Source organism: Battus philenor, unplaced genomic scaffold (assembly GCF_028537555.1).
Source record: "Battus philenor isolate CCGP_79_NKW_IND1 unplaced genomic scaffold, ilBatPhil1.0.hap1 SCAF_7, whole genome shotgun sequence".
Taxonomy (NCBI): Eukaryota; Metazoa; Arthropoda; class Insecta; order Lepidoptera; family Papilionidae; genus Battus; species Battus philenor.
In genome coordinates, this window is record NW_027181737.1 from 13,579,884 (window position 1) to 13,594,079 (window position 14,196).

The 14,196-nt window shown below is 32.1% G+C and overlaps 2 protein-coding genes across 2 annotated transcripts in view; both read left to right on the top strand.

Annotated features, from left to right (window-relative positions):
- Nucleotides 1–8,039, top strand: part of Baldspot (elongation of very long chain fatty acids protein baldspot) — an 86,064-nt gene extending 78,025 nt beyond the window's left edge. Inside the window, exons 3-4 of the mRNA XM_068774298.1 lie at nt 3,342–3,563; nt 4,888–8,039. Of these exons, the coding sequence (XP_068630399.1) occupies nt 3,342–3,563; nt 4,888–5,254 (589 nt within the window). The 3' untranslated portion in view covers nt 5,255–8,039. The remainder of the gene's footprint in view (nt 1–3,341; nt 3,564–4,887) is intronic.
- A 741-nt stretch (nt 8,040–8,780) lies between these two features.
- Nucleotides 8,781–13,238, top strand: kri (krishah). The gene is made up of 4 exons (XM_068774351.1): nt 8,781–8,950; nt 9,130–9,322; nt 10,139–10,306; nt 11,468–13,238. The coding sequence occupies exons 1-4, from the start codon at nt 8,823–8,825 to the stop codon at nt 11,648–11,650; spliced, it is 672 nt and encodes a 223-aa protein (XP_068630452.1). The 5' UTR covers nt 8,781–8,822; the 3' UTR covers nt 11,651–13,238.
- The last annotated feature ends 958 nt before the right edge of the window (nt 13,239–14,196 follow it).

Genomic DNA, 14,196 nt, shown 5'->3' on the forward strand with positions numbered 1-14,196 from the left:
AATCAAAACGACGTGTTTGATCGATTGTGAAAAAATTGTAGATGATATGGCAACCCAAATGTCATTGCTATTGCCACCATCTTTAATATACTTACAAACATTCTTCTGTATTTATTTAAGATTATGATAACCTTGCTCTGTAATTAAGTTTTTAAATTATAAAATTAATAAATGAAAATGTTTTATAAATATGAATCTTATTTTTATATATTTTGCCATGAATTTTTAAATTGGTATTTCACTCTTTAAATTAAAAATGTTGCCGATCTCTAACTTATTTATTTAAATACTAGCGAACTCAATGCCGAATGTATTGTCTAACAGCCAACCGTAAAATAATAACTAATTTACATTGAACACTTCCTAAATTCACTTTAAATTACAATTGTATCTTATAAAATAACGTCTCGGAATATGCATTCACACTTAGTAATATTTATAAATAGTTGTCTCTTTCCCGCTTCGCGTATCTCGAATTGATTTTTGTAGGTGTTATTTATTATATTATGAGAATTTCCGAAAATAATGTATGTAGCCTAAGTTACTCCTTATTACATCAGATACTTGCCATTACAATTTACGTCAAAAGCGGTTCAGCCGTTTCAAACATTAATCGGAACAGAGACACAAAATTAAACAAAAAATGTAATTTTGATATATGCACAGTTTATATAATCATATGCATGTAGGAAATACCATTTATTTTAATATTATAAACAGACATCACAATTTTATTTATTTGTATTAATTATTTATGTTATATCATGATTTTAGAGTTTGATATCGTACAAATTAGTATGCATGATGGCGCAGCAAGTTTAAGCTTCCCGTTTAAAATTAATAGGCGAGTCTCAAAAACTGCATAATTTTTTCACGTGTTATTAGCGTGAATCAGATACATAATTTGTTTCTACATATCTATATATCTATCGCATACGAATATAGTTTACTATTTAAAAAAATATGCATATATATCTGCAGAAAAAAAAAATTTAAAATAATTTTCACTTATTACTCGAATAACGACATCGATATACAAATCACAATACCATTTATTTTGAACTCTAGGCAACTTTTAGTTTGCAATGTATATGACATGCCCATATGACTGACGTAATTCCGATTCTGTTTCCAATAACGTCACCATCATAGAATGTGCAGGCAAGTAAATAATATAGTGATAATAACGTTATAATATTTATTACAAGCGATATAATATCCACTTTGCAAGTGCAGTGGAGATTTTATGACGGTCCGTGTCATACGAGTATATATAAAAATGTATCTCTTAGATATGTATTTATATTTTATTAACGTTAGATCTCTTGCAAGAGATGACTAAATTAAACTGTAGCGCCTTTCCTAAATAAAAAAAAACACTAAATAATACTATATTTATAAGAAGCAGTTGTTGATGGACCAATGAGACTGGAGAATTTATGCGACATGGTGTCCCATAAATCAACGTCATGTCAAAATTGGGCGGTGGAACAAGCAATTTATTAAAAAAAACGTGTTTGTTTACCGTGGCATAGGTTTTCCTAATTTCAGGTCTTCACTATGAACGTACCGCGTCATTTCGCGTGTCTCTGGAGTGATTTCCATTAACTTCCGTACATGTAATGGCTTTTTAGGTCTTTTTTTGAGAAAACAAATTTAAGATTTTTTTTAAAGTTTTTATATTTGTTTCCAATCATCCTGTATAAAGTGATCATGCTGAAAGTCTGTTGAAATGCGACAGGCCAATAACATCTAGCAGTAAAAAAATGTAATATGTATTTTAATCTGATTTTTGAAAAAGTTTTTACTTTCTTTACTATCATTAGGGTTACTTATTATTTTTAAAAACAATATATTCTGGATAGTTTGTATGTATGATACAATCTATCGATAATAAATGTCTATAAACAATCACTTGTATAGTTAATTTGCTGACTGATCTTTAATATTTCTATCTATATTTTATCTAAAATTATTAGCGTCTGTTCTAAGTTCTCGACGTTTTATATTATTCAGTGAAAAAAAAAACCGACTATCTAGTTTAAAGAAACCAAGAGTTTCTCTTCCGTTACACATGTAAGCATCATTGAGGACCAAAGAATATGTACCAATTTACATATTCTTTGAATACAGATGCCTAAAGAAAAAAACATGTATTTTTAATTATAAAGACAATGAAATAGAACAGTATACTTAACAAGTTTGTGATTGAATTCCAATTTTATTTATGTATGCTAAATAGTTTACCATTTAAAATATATTGTCAAGAATATTAATTATTTATATTTCCTTGTTATTGTAATACGAGATCTTAATTTTAATAATTATACGTTCGAGTTTTATCTACGGTTTTTAGTCGCGTCACTGCCACTTGATTACCTTAGTCGTCGCCCGCTCAACTTGCAAGCATAGCGCTAATTAGTCGTGTTAAAAATGTAATAAAAAATAGCGGCTATAATGTTTTTAATACTAGGTGATATCAGCAACTATGACATCAGTATTACAGGTTCAAAAACTCGCACTTACAATACAATACACAGAAAATCTTTTAATATTACAGCGTAAAAATTTTTAAGATTCACTGTTCAAATGATTATTATGTCCTTTTGTACCATTTATGCTTACCAACAAGGTTCTTAACGACCATTTTGTCCTAGGCAACCCAGTTAGCCTCTGTTATTATCATCATCGCCATTATGTCAGCCGATAAAAGCCTACTGCGGGTTCTGCAAGGTAGTGGTACAGACAAATGATAAGAACAAATCTAAGGATTCAAATAAGGACTCGGGTAAGCCCCACAACAAGAAACCAAAAGTTAAATGTAATAAAATAGTAAGGTCAACTACTTATGATTATGGCAAAATAAATAGCTATGATTGAAAATATCTATGATATAATATGCTGTGATATAAAAACCAAATGTAGTATTGTAGATGAGGGAGGTGAGGCAAAGTGTCAGAAGATCAGAACGTTAAGAATGAAAGAGTTTGTGAAGGTTGTGAGGAAATAGAGAAAGAATTTGCGAGGAAAGAAAGGAGCAAGAAGAAAGAATAAAAACTGAAAAAAATATTTATAACTTAAATGTAATTTCGTTGTCCCACACACGGCTGCCTACGTGTATAGACTTTGATTATGTCTTCGTTAGTATTTTTGTTTTGTTTTAAAAAAGTTGCAAATAAGCTATGTATTAGAAACTAGAATGTGCAGGGGGAGTAAATTGTATTGATAATAATGCCTGTAAATGTGTCGATAACACTGCATTTTAGAAATATATGTTTGTACTGCCTTATTGTAATTTAAGTATTATAGTTAATTAACAATATTCTTATCTTTATTTTCAGTTTTATTGAACAAGATAAAGTCTGTGGATTCTGGACAACAATGTTCGTGCTGTCGAAAGTGCCCGAGCTGGGTGATACGGTGTTCATAGTTCTGCGGAAGAAGCCGCTCATCTTCCTCCACTGGTACCACCACATCACGGTCCTGCTGTACACCTGGTTCTCTTTCACCGAGTACACCTCCTCAGCGCGTTGGTTCGTCGTCATGAACTATTGTGTGCATAGGTGAGTTCTTTTTTGTTTGTTTATACTGGTAGTATATTTTAGGCTCTCTTCTTCACAATGTGATGCTATCTGGGATTTAGGAATATACAATCTTATACTATTACACTCCCATACATCCCAAATCCAAGCTATAAACACCGTGAAAGTGTTAATGGCAGTTACCTGTATTGTTAAAGCTGTTCTATTAGTAAATTATAGCTTTTATATTACGTTGAAGATAGCTGTATATTATAGGTCAAAGTTTTTGCACCAATTCAACCAGTACATTGCAGTTCGTCCGCTCAATTGTGACTCGTACGGTGTGAGTCGGCAATTATATTTAGAGCAATTGTAGGCGCATGTCCAAGGCTAGAAATAGCTTTCGGCGGTTTTGCCTAGTGTCCGTCTTGTCAACGCTAATAGGGAAGATCGATGTCCTTTTTTGTAGTCGAAATATCGTTCGAGGTAGGCAGGCCGTTCACCTGAAGGTTCCCAGATTTTTTTATGCAATGCATTATGTAAGAAAATACGATAATTATTTTGTAGTATGAGATGACACCTCATAAATTTTTCTAAGCTTTTTTGAGCAATTGCACTGGTTCATAGTTTTTAATAAACGTTTTTGACAGATATCTCGTACTGACAATAGGTATTGTCCAGTCACGTTCCAAGAGGAATAATTAATAAATTAAAAGTAATGGCGTCAAATGTTTGACAGCTAGCTAGTTTTTTTTTTATATTTCCATGTGACATTGACATATAAATTGACGTTTTAGTATTATGCCTAAAAGTCGTAATTAAAAAAAGGTAAACGTAATTTATTTTTTAAAAATTCTGAATTTGCCGAGCGGTTGTAAAGTTTGGCGGCTAGCGATATATTAATAAATTTTCATATGTGTAGATTGGTAACCGCTTATATTAAAACATAATGATTACTCATTATTCTGTTAATATGTTTCATTTGACACTGTCAATAATAAGACAACAGTCATTAGCTATTCAGCGTGGTATTAGAAATTAAATGACTAATTTACTTTTGAATCATTTCACTGGTCGCACCGTTGGCCCTATTTCGGGATTAATCGCAAGATTATTTAAATATCTAACTTTAGTATTAAATGTTTTAATCGGGAATAAGTAAATCTCCTTATGTATACCAAAATGACTTCGCTTAATTATATTTGATAAGAGATTAATGTAGATCAGTTTTATAATGAACATCTAAATTTGTCACGGGAAGTAAAGTTAGTTATATTGTTAAGTTAATGAATGTAATTAGAAACAATGTTTCATTACCGTGAAACTGACGTAATATTAATTTTTATAATTTAATTGTCCATTTCAGTGTGATGTACTCGTACTACGCGTTGGTGAGCATGGGCAAGTACCCGCCGAAGATGCTGGCGATGACCATAACCTTCCTCCAGCTGAGTCAGATGATCGTCGGCTGCGCGATCAATATCTGGGCGCACAACTACATGGCAACGGCCCCGCCGCACTCCTGCCACATCAGCAACATCAACATCAAACTGTCCATGGCCATGTACTTCTCCTACTTCGTTCTCTTCGCGCGATTCTTCTACAAGGCGTACTTGTCGCCTAAGCGCGGCAAGGGCAAGAAGGCTAAGGTCGAGCCTCTACCAGAAGAGCCCACAGCGAAGAAGATCGACTACGACAGTTACCCCAGACAGAGGAATGGCGTCGTCCACTAGTCTTGTGATATTCCTATACAGGTTACTGACGCGCGGGTACAGGTTACAAATGGGGTTTAACGCTTGGGCCATACTACTTTAGAAATACGCTTAATAGGCGCGAAGTCCCTTCTCCAAAAAAAAATTTAAAAGCAATATTTTTTTAATCTGTACTTCATATTAGATGTACAGTCACAATTCACTTCGTATAGTGACTTATTTATTAAGTTATTGTCGCCTAACGAATAAAAATAGTGATTAAAAATGTTGTTATGAAAATAACTAGGAGACTTTTTGATACCCAATTGTAAATGACCGTAATTGTTTTTAGAGGCATTTATTTTAGAGTTCGTTGTGAATATCTTTGTTAATCTACTCCTTAATCCTGTTTATATGGTTTTCATTTATATGTTATAACATTTTAAATTGTTTCTCTAATCTCTACCAAATTAATAATTTTTATTTTGCTTAAACAATTTAATAATAAAGGTAGTTAGAAATAATTAGATTGTGGATAAAAAATATATATTTTTACGCTTGCAATACATTTGCCTTGTCAAAGGGTTTAGTAGTTCTCATTGAATTCCGGGATCACTATTGGCAACTCAGGCACATACGCGATACATTCCATGCTACATTCAACCCTCTCGGTGTGGCCCGGGCATTAGTTTTACTTGGCGCCCCAGCTGGGGCCTAGGTCGCTGTACTATTCTATTGAGCTAAACAACTTTTGAAAGCAACATTTAATGAACCTAAGTGCTATAACATTAAGGTACAAATTAGGCTAGGCTAGAACATACTTTTTGACATTTCTAATGATCATAGAAAATAGATCTTACCTTACGACTAAATAAGTTATCGAATTGCAAATTGTATACCGAATTGATTATAAACCTGATTAAGTTGCATTGTTAAAAATTAAATTACGGACGAATAGTACAGCGCCCTCTATCCCGGCAGAAAAAAACGGTTTTAGTTATTGTATAACGTATTTATTACTTAAAAGCAAGAGTGATGTTTTTTTTAAATAATTTATTTGTAAAATCATAGTTTTATCGACCTGTACAGAATGTATGTGTTTACGTCGCTTGTCCAATGGCACCGCTCTGTTGAACGGAGGGTACCTAGATTTTCCAGCATACGTATGTTACGTATTGGGGGTATTCCCCTAGAGTACAAAGTTGGGAGACCTCTGGTGAAAACTAGTGCTTTGAAGTGCTTGTAAAACAAGTGCGGCGATCCCTTGTAGCGAATCGAGCTGTCACTTTGACAGCTGTCAAAATTCGCGCCATACTATTCGATTACATAAAATGGCAATTGTCCATTAGGAAAATTTGTGTATTATTTTTAATGGATTCAAGATATACATGACATATGTTAGATGAATACATAAATAAAATAAAAATAGCAGCGTAAGTGAAAGTTCAAATCACAACGCACGAGACTTCAAATCCTTTGACCAAATTACCTACTGCGCTTTTAAATAGTGAAATATTTTGTGTGTATTATAAGCAGCCGTTTCAAGCATTCATTTTTCAAGTAAATATTTTTGTTCCTGAGTAATAAATTATAATAGACACATAAATTTGAATGTAAGCATCCTAGTGTGTCCATATTTTATGTTCTCTTGTAAGTTGAGAATTATATAAGGGTTCAGAATATTGTTAAGTTTGTAAACGCCATAAATGAAAGTACACAAAGCTTCTATATAAAAGAATATCTAATTTATTACAAATTAATATTGTCGGGTGATTTCAAATAAGTGTTAATAGATTGTAAAAAAAATAGTTCTGTTACACAACCGATTCGGACTTAAGTGAAGGTAGACAGATTTTTAGTATAGATTTAGGGCCGGTCAATTTAATCTAGAACCATAGAGAATTTTGACCATAGACAAGTTGAAAGTTTTAGATAGTTCAAGGCGTAAATTGCTGTGCGATCTACGACTTGTTCGGTATTTAGATTAATATAACTCCATCGTACATTAGAAAAGTTATGTTCATTTGGGTGGGTAGCTCATTGATTCATAGGGAACGGGAATAGTAATTTACTTTAGCTGAACTGCGCAAGGTTGGGAAAGAAATTGTTTTCGCTCGGTGCCAACTTACGTCTTTCTACATTTTTATACGAGTTATTGCAGCACTTTACCCCAATTGTTTGTTTTGCCTTTTGTTACACTACGCATATTTGTAAATATCTAGGATCCCGCTTATAATTTAGATGTTTTGTTTTTGATAAATTTTACGTCGCGTTTGCAAAACGTGGCTCTGTTTATTTACCGAACAGAATTTATTGAACAATTACTTGTATTGTGTTACTGGCTTATTGCTTCGTCGCAAATGTTTAGATAGGATTATTTAACTTGTTTGTATGCATCCGAGCAGTTGTTATAAGTAACGAACTGCTATAGATCGCGGTAGGAGTCGCAAGTTCCTTGTGAAGATTTTTTTTTAGTTTTATTTATATTTCTTGTATACAAATGTTTTGATAAACAACTACACGAATCGCTCGAGTCGCGATAGACAACCGATACAAATCAATCGTTAGGACCCAGTCATGGACACTTGGCATTTATTTATTTTTCTATTTGATCGAACTCTCGCATTTACAAGAAACTGTTGTTAATCAGCCTAGAATGAATTAGCGGTCACAGTTCCATATCGAAAGGAATATTTTGAATAATATATTTTTATGAAGGATGTTTAGTGGTTACGGTGGCGTCAACACCGGACGCGTCTAACACAAGTGGAATTATTCTTGCATTCATTGATTTGTATTTTCTGGGCAAATAAAGCGTTAAGCATTATATGTGTTTGATTTATTTTATTGTTTATTTTCCCTGAATGACGTAAAGAATTGTCACAGTCCACATAGGGCAGTGGCGTTGACTGTTTGTCTTATTATGCTAGCATACTGTAGAAAATAGTAATATTTTTTTAATTAAATAATCGGTTTTATGTGACTACATGTAAGTTTTCATTTCTTACAAAAAATAATACAATGATAGATTTGTAGCATTCTCTTGAGACGCTCCGTATTACTGGTGACAATAGCCAGAGTACTAATAAAATTTAAATTGTTATTACGCCTTTGAAGTAGAAATTGAACCCTGATTTGAATTCAGACGTCGGCAGTGAGTCGCTGCTATTGTGTTTGACTCAGTCACGATTTGTAAATAGTCTGCATATGTAAATACACAACTTAAATCATACCTGGCTTTTCTTTTACCTTTAGCATGAAAAATTAAATAGCAAAAGTCACTTTAAATGTATACTGTAACTATGCTTCATAAATTATTTCTAGTATAATTATTATACGCACCTAACAAAATACATAATAATCAAAATATAAAAATTACTTTAATTTTTCAATAATGTATATGTTTTAAATACCTAATAAAAATTAGTCATATAAAAAGGTGAAGTAATTTTTTTTTCTTTTTACTTAACGCAAATTAAAGGAAATAAAAAAGATATATTTCCGAACGAAACGTTAAAACAGCTGGTTCGTGTTTTTTTTACATATGACATTTTTGCGAATTTGACATTTAGCTGTTGTACATTCACGTTTTTCAATCATTTTCGCTGAAATGGAGTTAATCGACACAGATATTCGGCCATGGAGCGCCGAGGATGTAAAGGAACAATTTGCCGACAGCCTCAGCCTTCTTCCTTCGAACGATAACATTAAAGAACTACAAACTATCCTGCGGGACAAGTAAGTTAGGTTATATGTGGTAATGATTTGTGTTTATTATCAGAAATATCTGTTATCTTTAGTAAACAAGTGCGAAGATTAATTGAAAGTGATATAATATGTATGTTTTGTATACCATATCGGTCGCAATGCTGATAATTGTAAATAGTTTAATTTTAACAACTACGTTATTCTTTTAGAAACACGACTCGTAGTGATTTCAAATTTTATGCCGACCGTCTTATTCGTCTTGTTATTGAAGAAAGTCTAAACAACTTGCCATTTACTGATTGCGAAGTGGTTACACCTACAGGAGCTTTATACAAAGGTCTCAAATATGGTGCCGGAAATTGTGGAGTATCTATAGTGAGATCAGGAGAAGCTATGGAGCAGGTATACTGCAGTGTAATAATTAAATATTTGTAAATATTATATTAAACAATAGATTAACGTAGCTGACTTACTTTTCACAAACTGTTACATATTATATACCATTATTTTAATCGCTTTGAATAAACTGCAAATTCAAATTAGATTCAGAAAATTTATTGTCATTATTTCAACCATAAAACCTTTCTTAAAGGAAGATCACAGTAAGGTCTTTTGCCCACCTTGAGAGTTTGTAACTTAAAATGGACTTACTGACCTGTGGTCTCAATTTCAGACCCTTATGACCTCATTGGTCATTTATTGTGTACTATGTACCCTGCCCACTATTTCACCAAATGTATGTTTACCTATTGTATATATTAGGGGTGGCCAAACTGACTTGTGAGCCACATGCCTCTCTTTGAATAATTATTTTTGGACCCAATTGATAGCCGAATTATTTCAATATTTAAATTTATATTACCTATGTCTGCTCCTGGAAAATTGATAAATTACTGGCGTGAATAATAATATTTATTATTCCACCATAAAATTAGCGAAATCCAAATGGTGATCATAATTAACTAAGCGGCATTTTAAGTAATGTAAGGAGTGCTGTCATACATGTTCCGTTATATCTAACTATGTGTATTAAACACATTTTTGTACTTTTGTTGTTAAATTTCAATAAATATAATTTTTGGTAAAAAATTGTGTGTGTTTTAAATGCATATTAAATTGCCGCTTGTGATAAATTTCAACTTTGGAACAATGTCTCGAACTATCCAGAAGCTTGAAGACTCCTGGTATATACAATGGTTTAATAATTGCAACTTCCAGGGTCTCCGTGATTGCTGTAGATCAATCCGTATCGGTAAAATTTTAGTGGAGAGTGACACAGACACCCATGAGGCTCATGTTGTTTATGCAAAGTTCCCAGAGGACATTGCACGCCGGCAAGTTCTCCTCATGTATCCCATTATGTCAACTGGTAACACTGTCAAACAGGTAACTATTTTATTTATAGCAACTATTTTAATGCTTCAATTAGAAAAGTAATGGCATATACATGTTTCATTTTATTAGTGTGAAGTAGTCTACTATATAGGGCATTAATATTTCTGTTTATAAAATATAGGGTTGGTAAGGGTGTAATTTTGAAATTTTATAATGAAATAAGATTTAATTGTGCTATACAAAAAATTAACAAATCAACATATCAACAAGACATGTAACCCATCATATGTGGAAATTTTTTAAATGTTATTAAAATTGAAGATTTATTTGGATTGATGACCTTCTGTTATTTTTCTGTTAACTTCATAAACCATAAGATTTCTAGTACTTAACAGGAAGAAACATAAGTGATTATGTGCCATGAGGTGACAAAAATTTTACCATTTAAGAAGTTTTTAACACTTTGAAATATAATTAACAGATTATATTGACACAGGGCTAGGCAGTTCATAAAGTTAATTTATTTTCACTGCTGTAAATGAAAATGTATAACTCATTACACAATAAAAAAGGTAGTTATTTAAAACATATTATTGATTACTTGGTAGACTGACTTTTACCTCATTGGCATTATTGTGTTTAAAGCAGTTGATTTTTGGGTTGAGTGTATTATTCATTAATTGATAATAAATGAGCCATGTATTCACCCCCTTTACATACTTATACACTTATAACTAATCATGTTGTGTATGTGTATATTTATGTATGGTGTAACATCTTAAATCAGGGAAGCATGGATTAATTTTACTTCTTTCTTTCTAAACCTGTGTAATCTTCTATTCATTTAAAATATAAATAAACAGGTTTATAAAATAAATAAATAACGATTATAACAGTGTTATACCAGGGGCTATAAGTTCAAATATTAACTTGGGCTAATTAACATTGCTTATCTTTAAATAGGCAGACAATAAAATCATAGTATCAAGCTAAAAATCATTGTTGAGAAGTTTTCTATGAAGAAACAAATATTCTTACTTTGTCAAAGTTAAATTACTATTTGTATCTTGGTACTTGACATCTCTACTAATATTATCTATCGGGAGAATTTATGTTGATTGAGACTATTTTAAAAAATCACCCATCAGATATATTGACTGCTGCAAGTTTAACAGCCTTTTCTTACCATGATGATATTATCTTCTTTTTCAGGCGGTGAATGTGTTGACACAGCATGGTGTGAAAGAGGAGCGCATTATCCTGTCAAATCTGTTCTGCACGCCGGCTGCCGTGCAAGCGGTAGTGGATTACGTGCCCAAGATGAAAATCCTGACTTCGGAACTTCACCCCGTAGCACCCAACCACTTTGGACAAAAGTACTTTGGGACAGACTGATATGAGGATGAATTTGAATTCTAGCTCCAGGACCGACTTTCAAATACGGTGATATTAACAGGAGCTAAGCCTTCACATATATGTCAAGGTATTTACAACTTTGGTTAGCAGTTTAACCATTTCGAGTCCCAGGTGGTATTGAAAACCACTCGAGAAGAATTACCAATAGTGCAACTGTACTCAAACCAAAAAAATTGTACTATTATTGATTGTAAAATGTACTATTTATGTTTAAGAGAACTGTGTGATACACTTTTTTGTATTTTATATTGCTAGGGTGTTTTGTTTACAAAGTATTTAATTTTTCTTTCATTTACTGAGTGCAGCTAGTTGGGAAAGTGAATGCTGCTCTTTAATTATATGACAATATGTTGGATCAGATCATCAAAATTCTGCAGCAGATTTTGTCTCGGGGAGATTTCATAGGTTGAATTGTATCATTGTGCTACAGTACTATCCTACCACGGATTTCGCAAAAGTTCACATAGTTACTGGTCTTTTACATTTAAAATAGGAACATTGCTTGCCCAAAAGTCTGTACTGTGAAGCTCTCATGGGCCGGTATCATAGTGGATTAGCTTAAAATGGTGCTGGTACTGCTTGCTGTACCCATGCCTGCTTAGCATGTACGATGTACTTGCGATTTTTTGCTGTGCTTATGATGCTTGTAAGCATCTCCATGGGAGACTTGTTGTCAAATGGCGGCGAATCTTTACAGAGTCTCCACATACAACGTCCCGAGTATTTTTGCTTTTGTAATTTGTAAAAGCAAAAACAGCTATTTTTATTAATATTACTATGTTATATTGGATACGTTTTGTAGGAAGAATTAGGTGTAAAAATACACTATCGAGCTTGCCTTTTTGACCACCTCGATACAGTACTCTAGTCGTCAAATTAGAAATTTTAACCTATCCCTGCAATTTCAGCTTATTATAATTACATAAGGTGATAGTCGTATCACCAATGTATTTGGTGTGGTATCAAAAAATGACATTTATTGTAATACTCTAAAACTTGCGATTTATATATGTAAAAAAATTTTCAAATTTTTCATTTATTAAAATAAAACTTAACATATTGAAATACCGCACTAAAAACGCTGTCCTACTTACAAGATGTGTCAGCCTGTAATATAAAACACTCTCATCACAAATTTATTAATGAGCAAGAGATGCTGTGTCGCTGGTAAGAGACTAATTGACGCTCGCACCAAAGTGGTTAAATCAATAGCATTGTTTACACATCATACATGATTTTTTTCAATGAAACTGCTCGCTTCTACTTAACTGTTTTATTCATAGTATTTATTCGCCAATATGTGTAGAATAAAATAAACGAATTGTCTGCGATCTTAACCAAATCAAAAATGTGTGTTCATAGATTAATTACTTTTATTATTTAGTCTTTTCTAGTTTCACAAGATATATCAAGTACATACATCGTGTGAAACTAAAAAAGTTGTCTAAAATCTATGACAGTATGAGCCGGTTTGTGTTAAGGAGTTGATAAAGTCTCTGTTTAGTTCCATCTTCATCATTTGCACAAATTTCTGATTAGGGTATTATAATGAAAATTTTGAAACTATTGTCCCATTTCAAAAAGTATTCAATTTTATAATAAATATCCGTAATTCTGTTTAAAAATTAATCCAATTAAATTATTGTAAATATAAAACTAAAAGTCTTTGAAATAAAATTCGAGTCTTCGATTTGACTTCTAGTTTTACTGATTATGTTGTATATTGAAATATTATATTTTGACATCTATAAGAGAATCTGTACTTAAGAAAACAAAGTGATTGTGGTTGGTTAAGAAAGTAAATTTATTAGGTTTTTATATTTAGATTTTAATTTTCAACATTGTGCTTATGTTCATATTTTATTTTAATTATTTAATTCTTTAAAAGTGAGATTTATTTCACTATTGATTCATCTACTTTATATATAGTGTTTTAAATGTTTAAAAATAATTATCAAAAGAAGCAAATGATACTTGTTTTCCTAATAGATGCCTAGATTTTTTTTTGTAGATTAGACATTAATTTCCCAAATCGTACCGGTTCTTAGCAACAACTAATTTTAGAAAAAAATATTACCTCGGAAGACAGGTATTAACATTGGGAAGACAGGTATTAACATCGAGAAGACCGGCATTAATAATGGGAGGACCGGCATTAACACTTGGAAGACCGGCATTCACACTGTCTGTGGAATCGTCGACAACGAATTTGACGATACGGTCTTTCCGGTGTTGGAATAATAAAATTTTGACGATGTTTCTAGTAACTACTACTTAAATGAAGCTATAAAAACTTATTGTGTGATATAGATTGTACATTTATCTCAATCATTTATATTGAAACTCATAAATTCTGCTCTGTACATGTGAATTTAGTTCGTACGAGAAGTAATATTCCCGGTAAAAAGGTGACCAGTGTCAAGAATTATTTATTAAATAAAATTGTAAATATGCTTAGAATTTAATATCAATATGTTTGTCCATGAAAATGCGTGTTTTGCTTATTGCGTGTATCGTTTAGTACT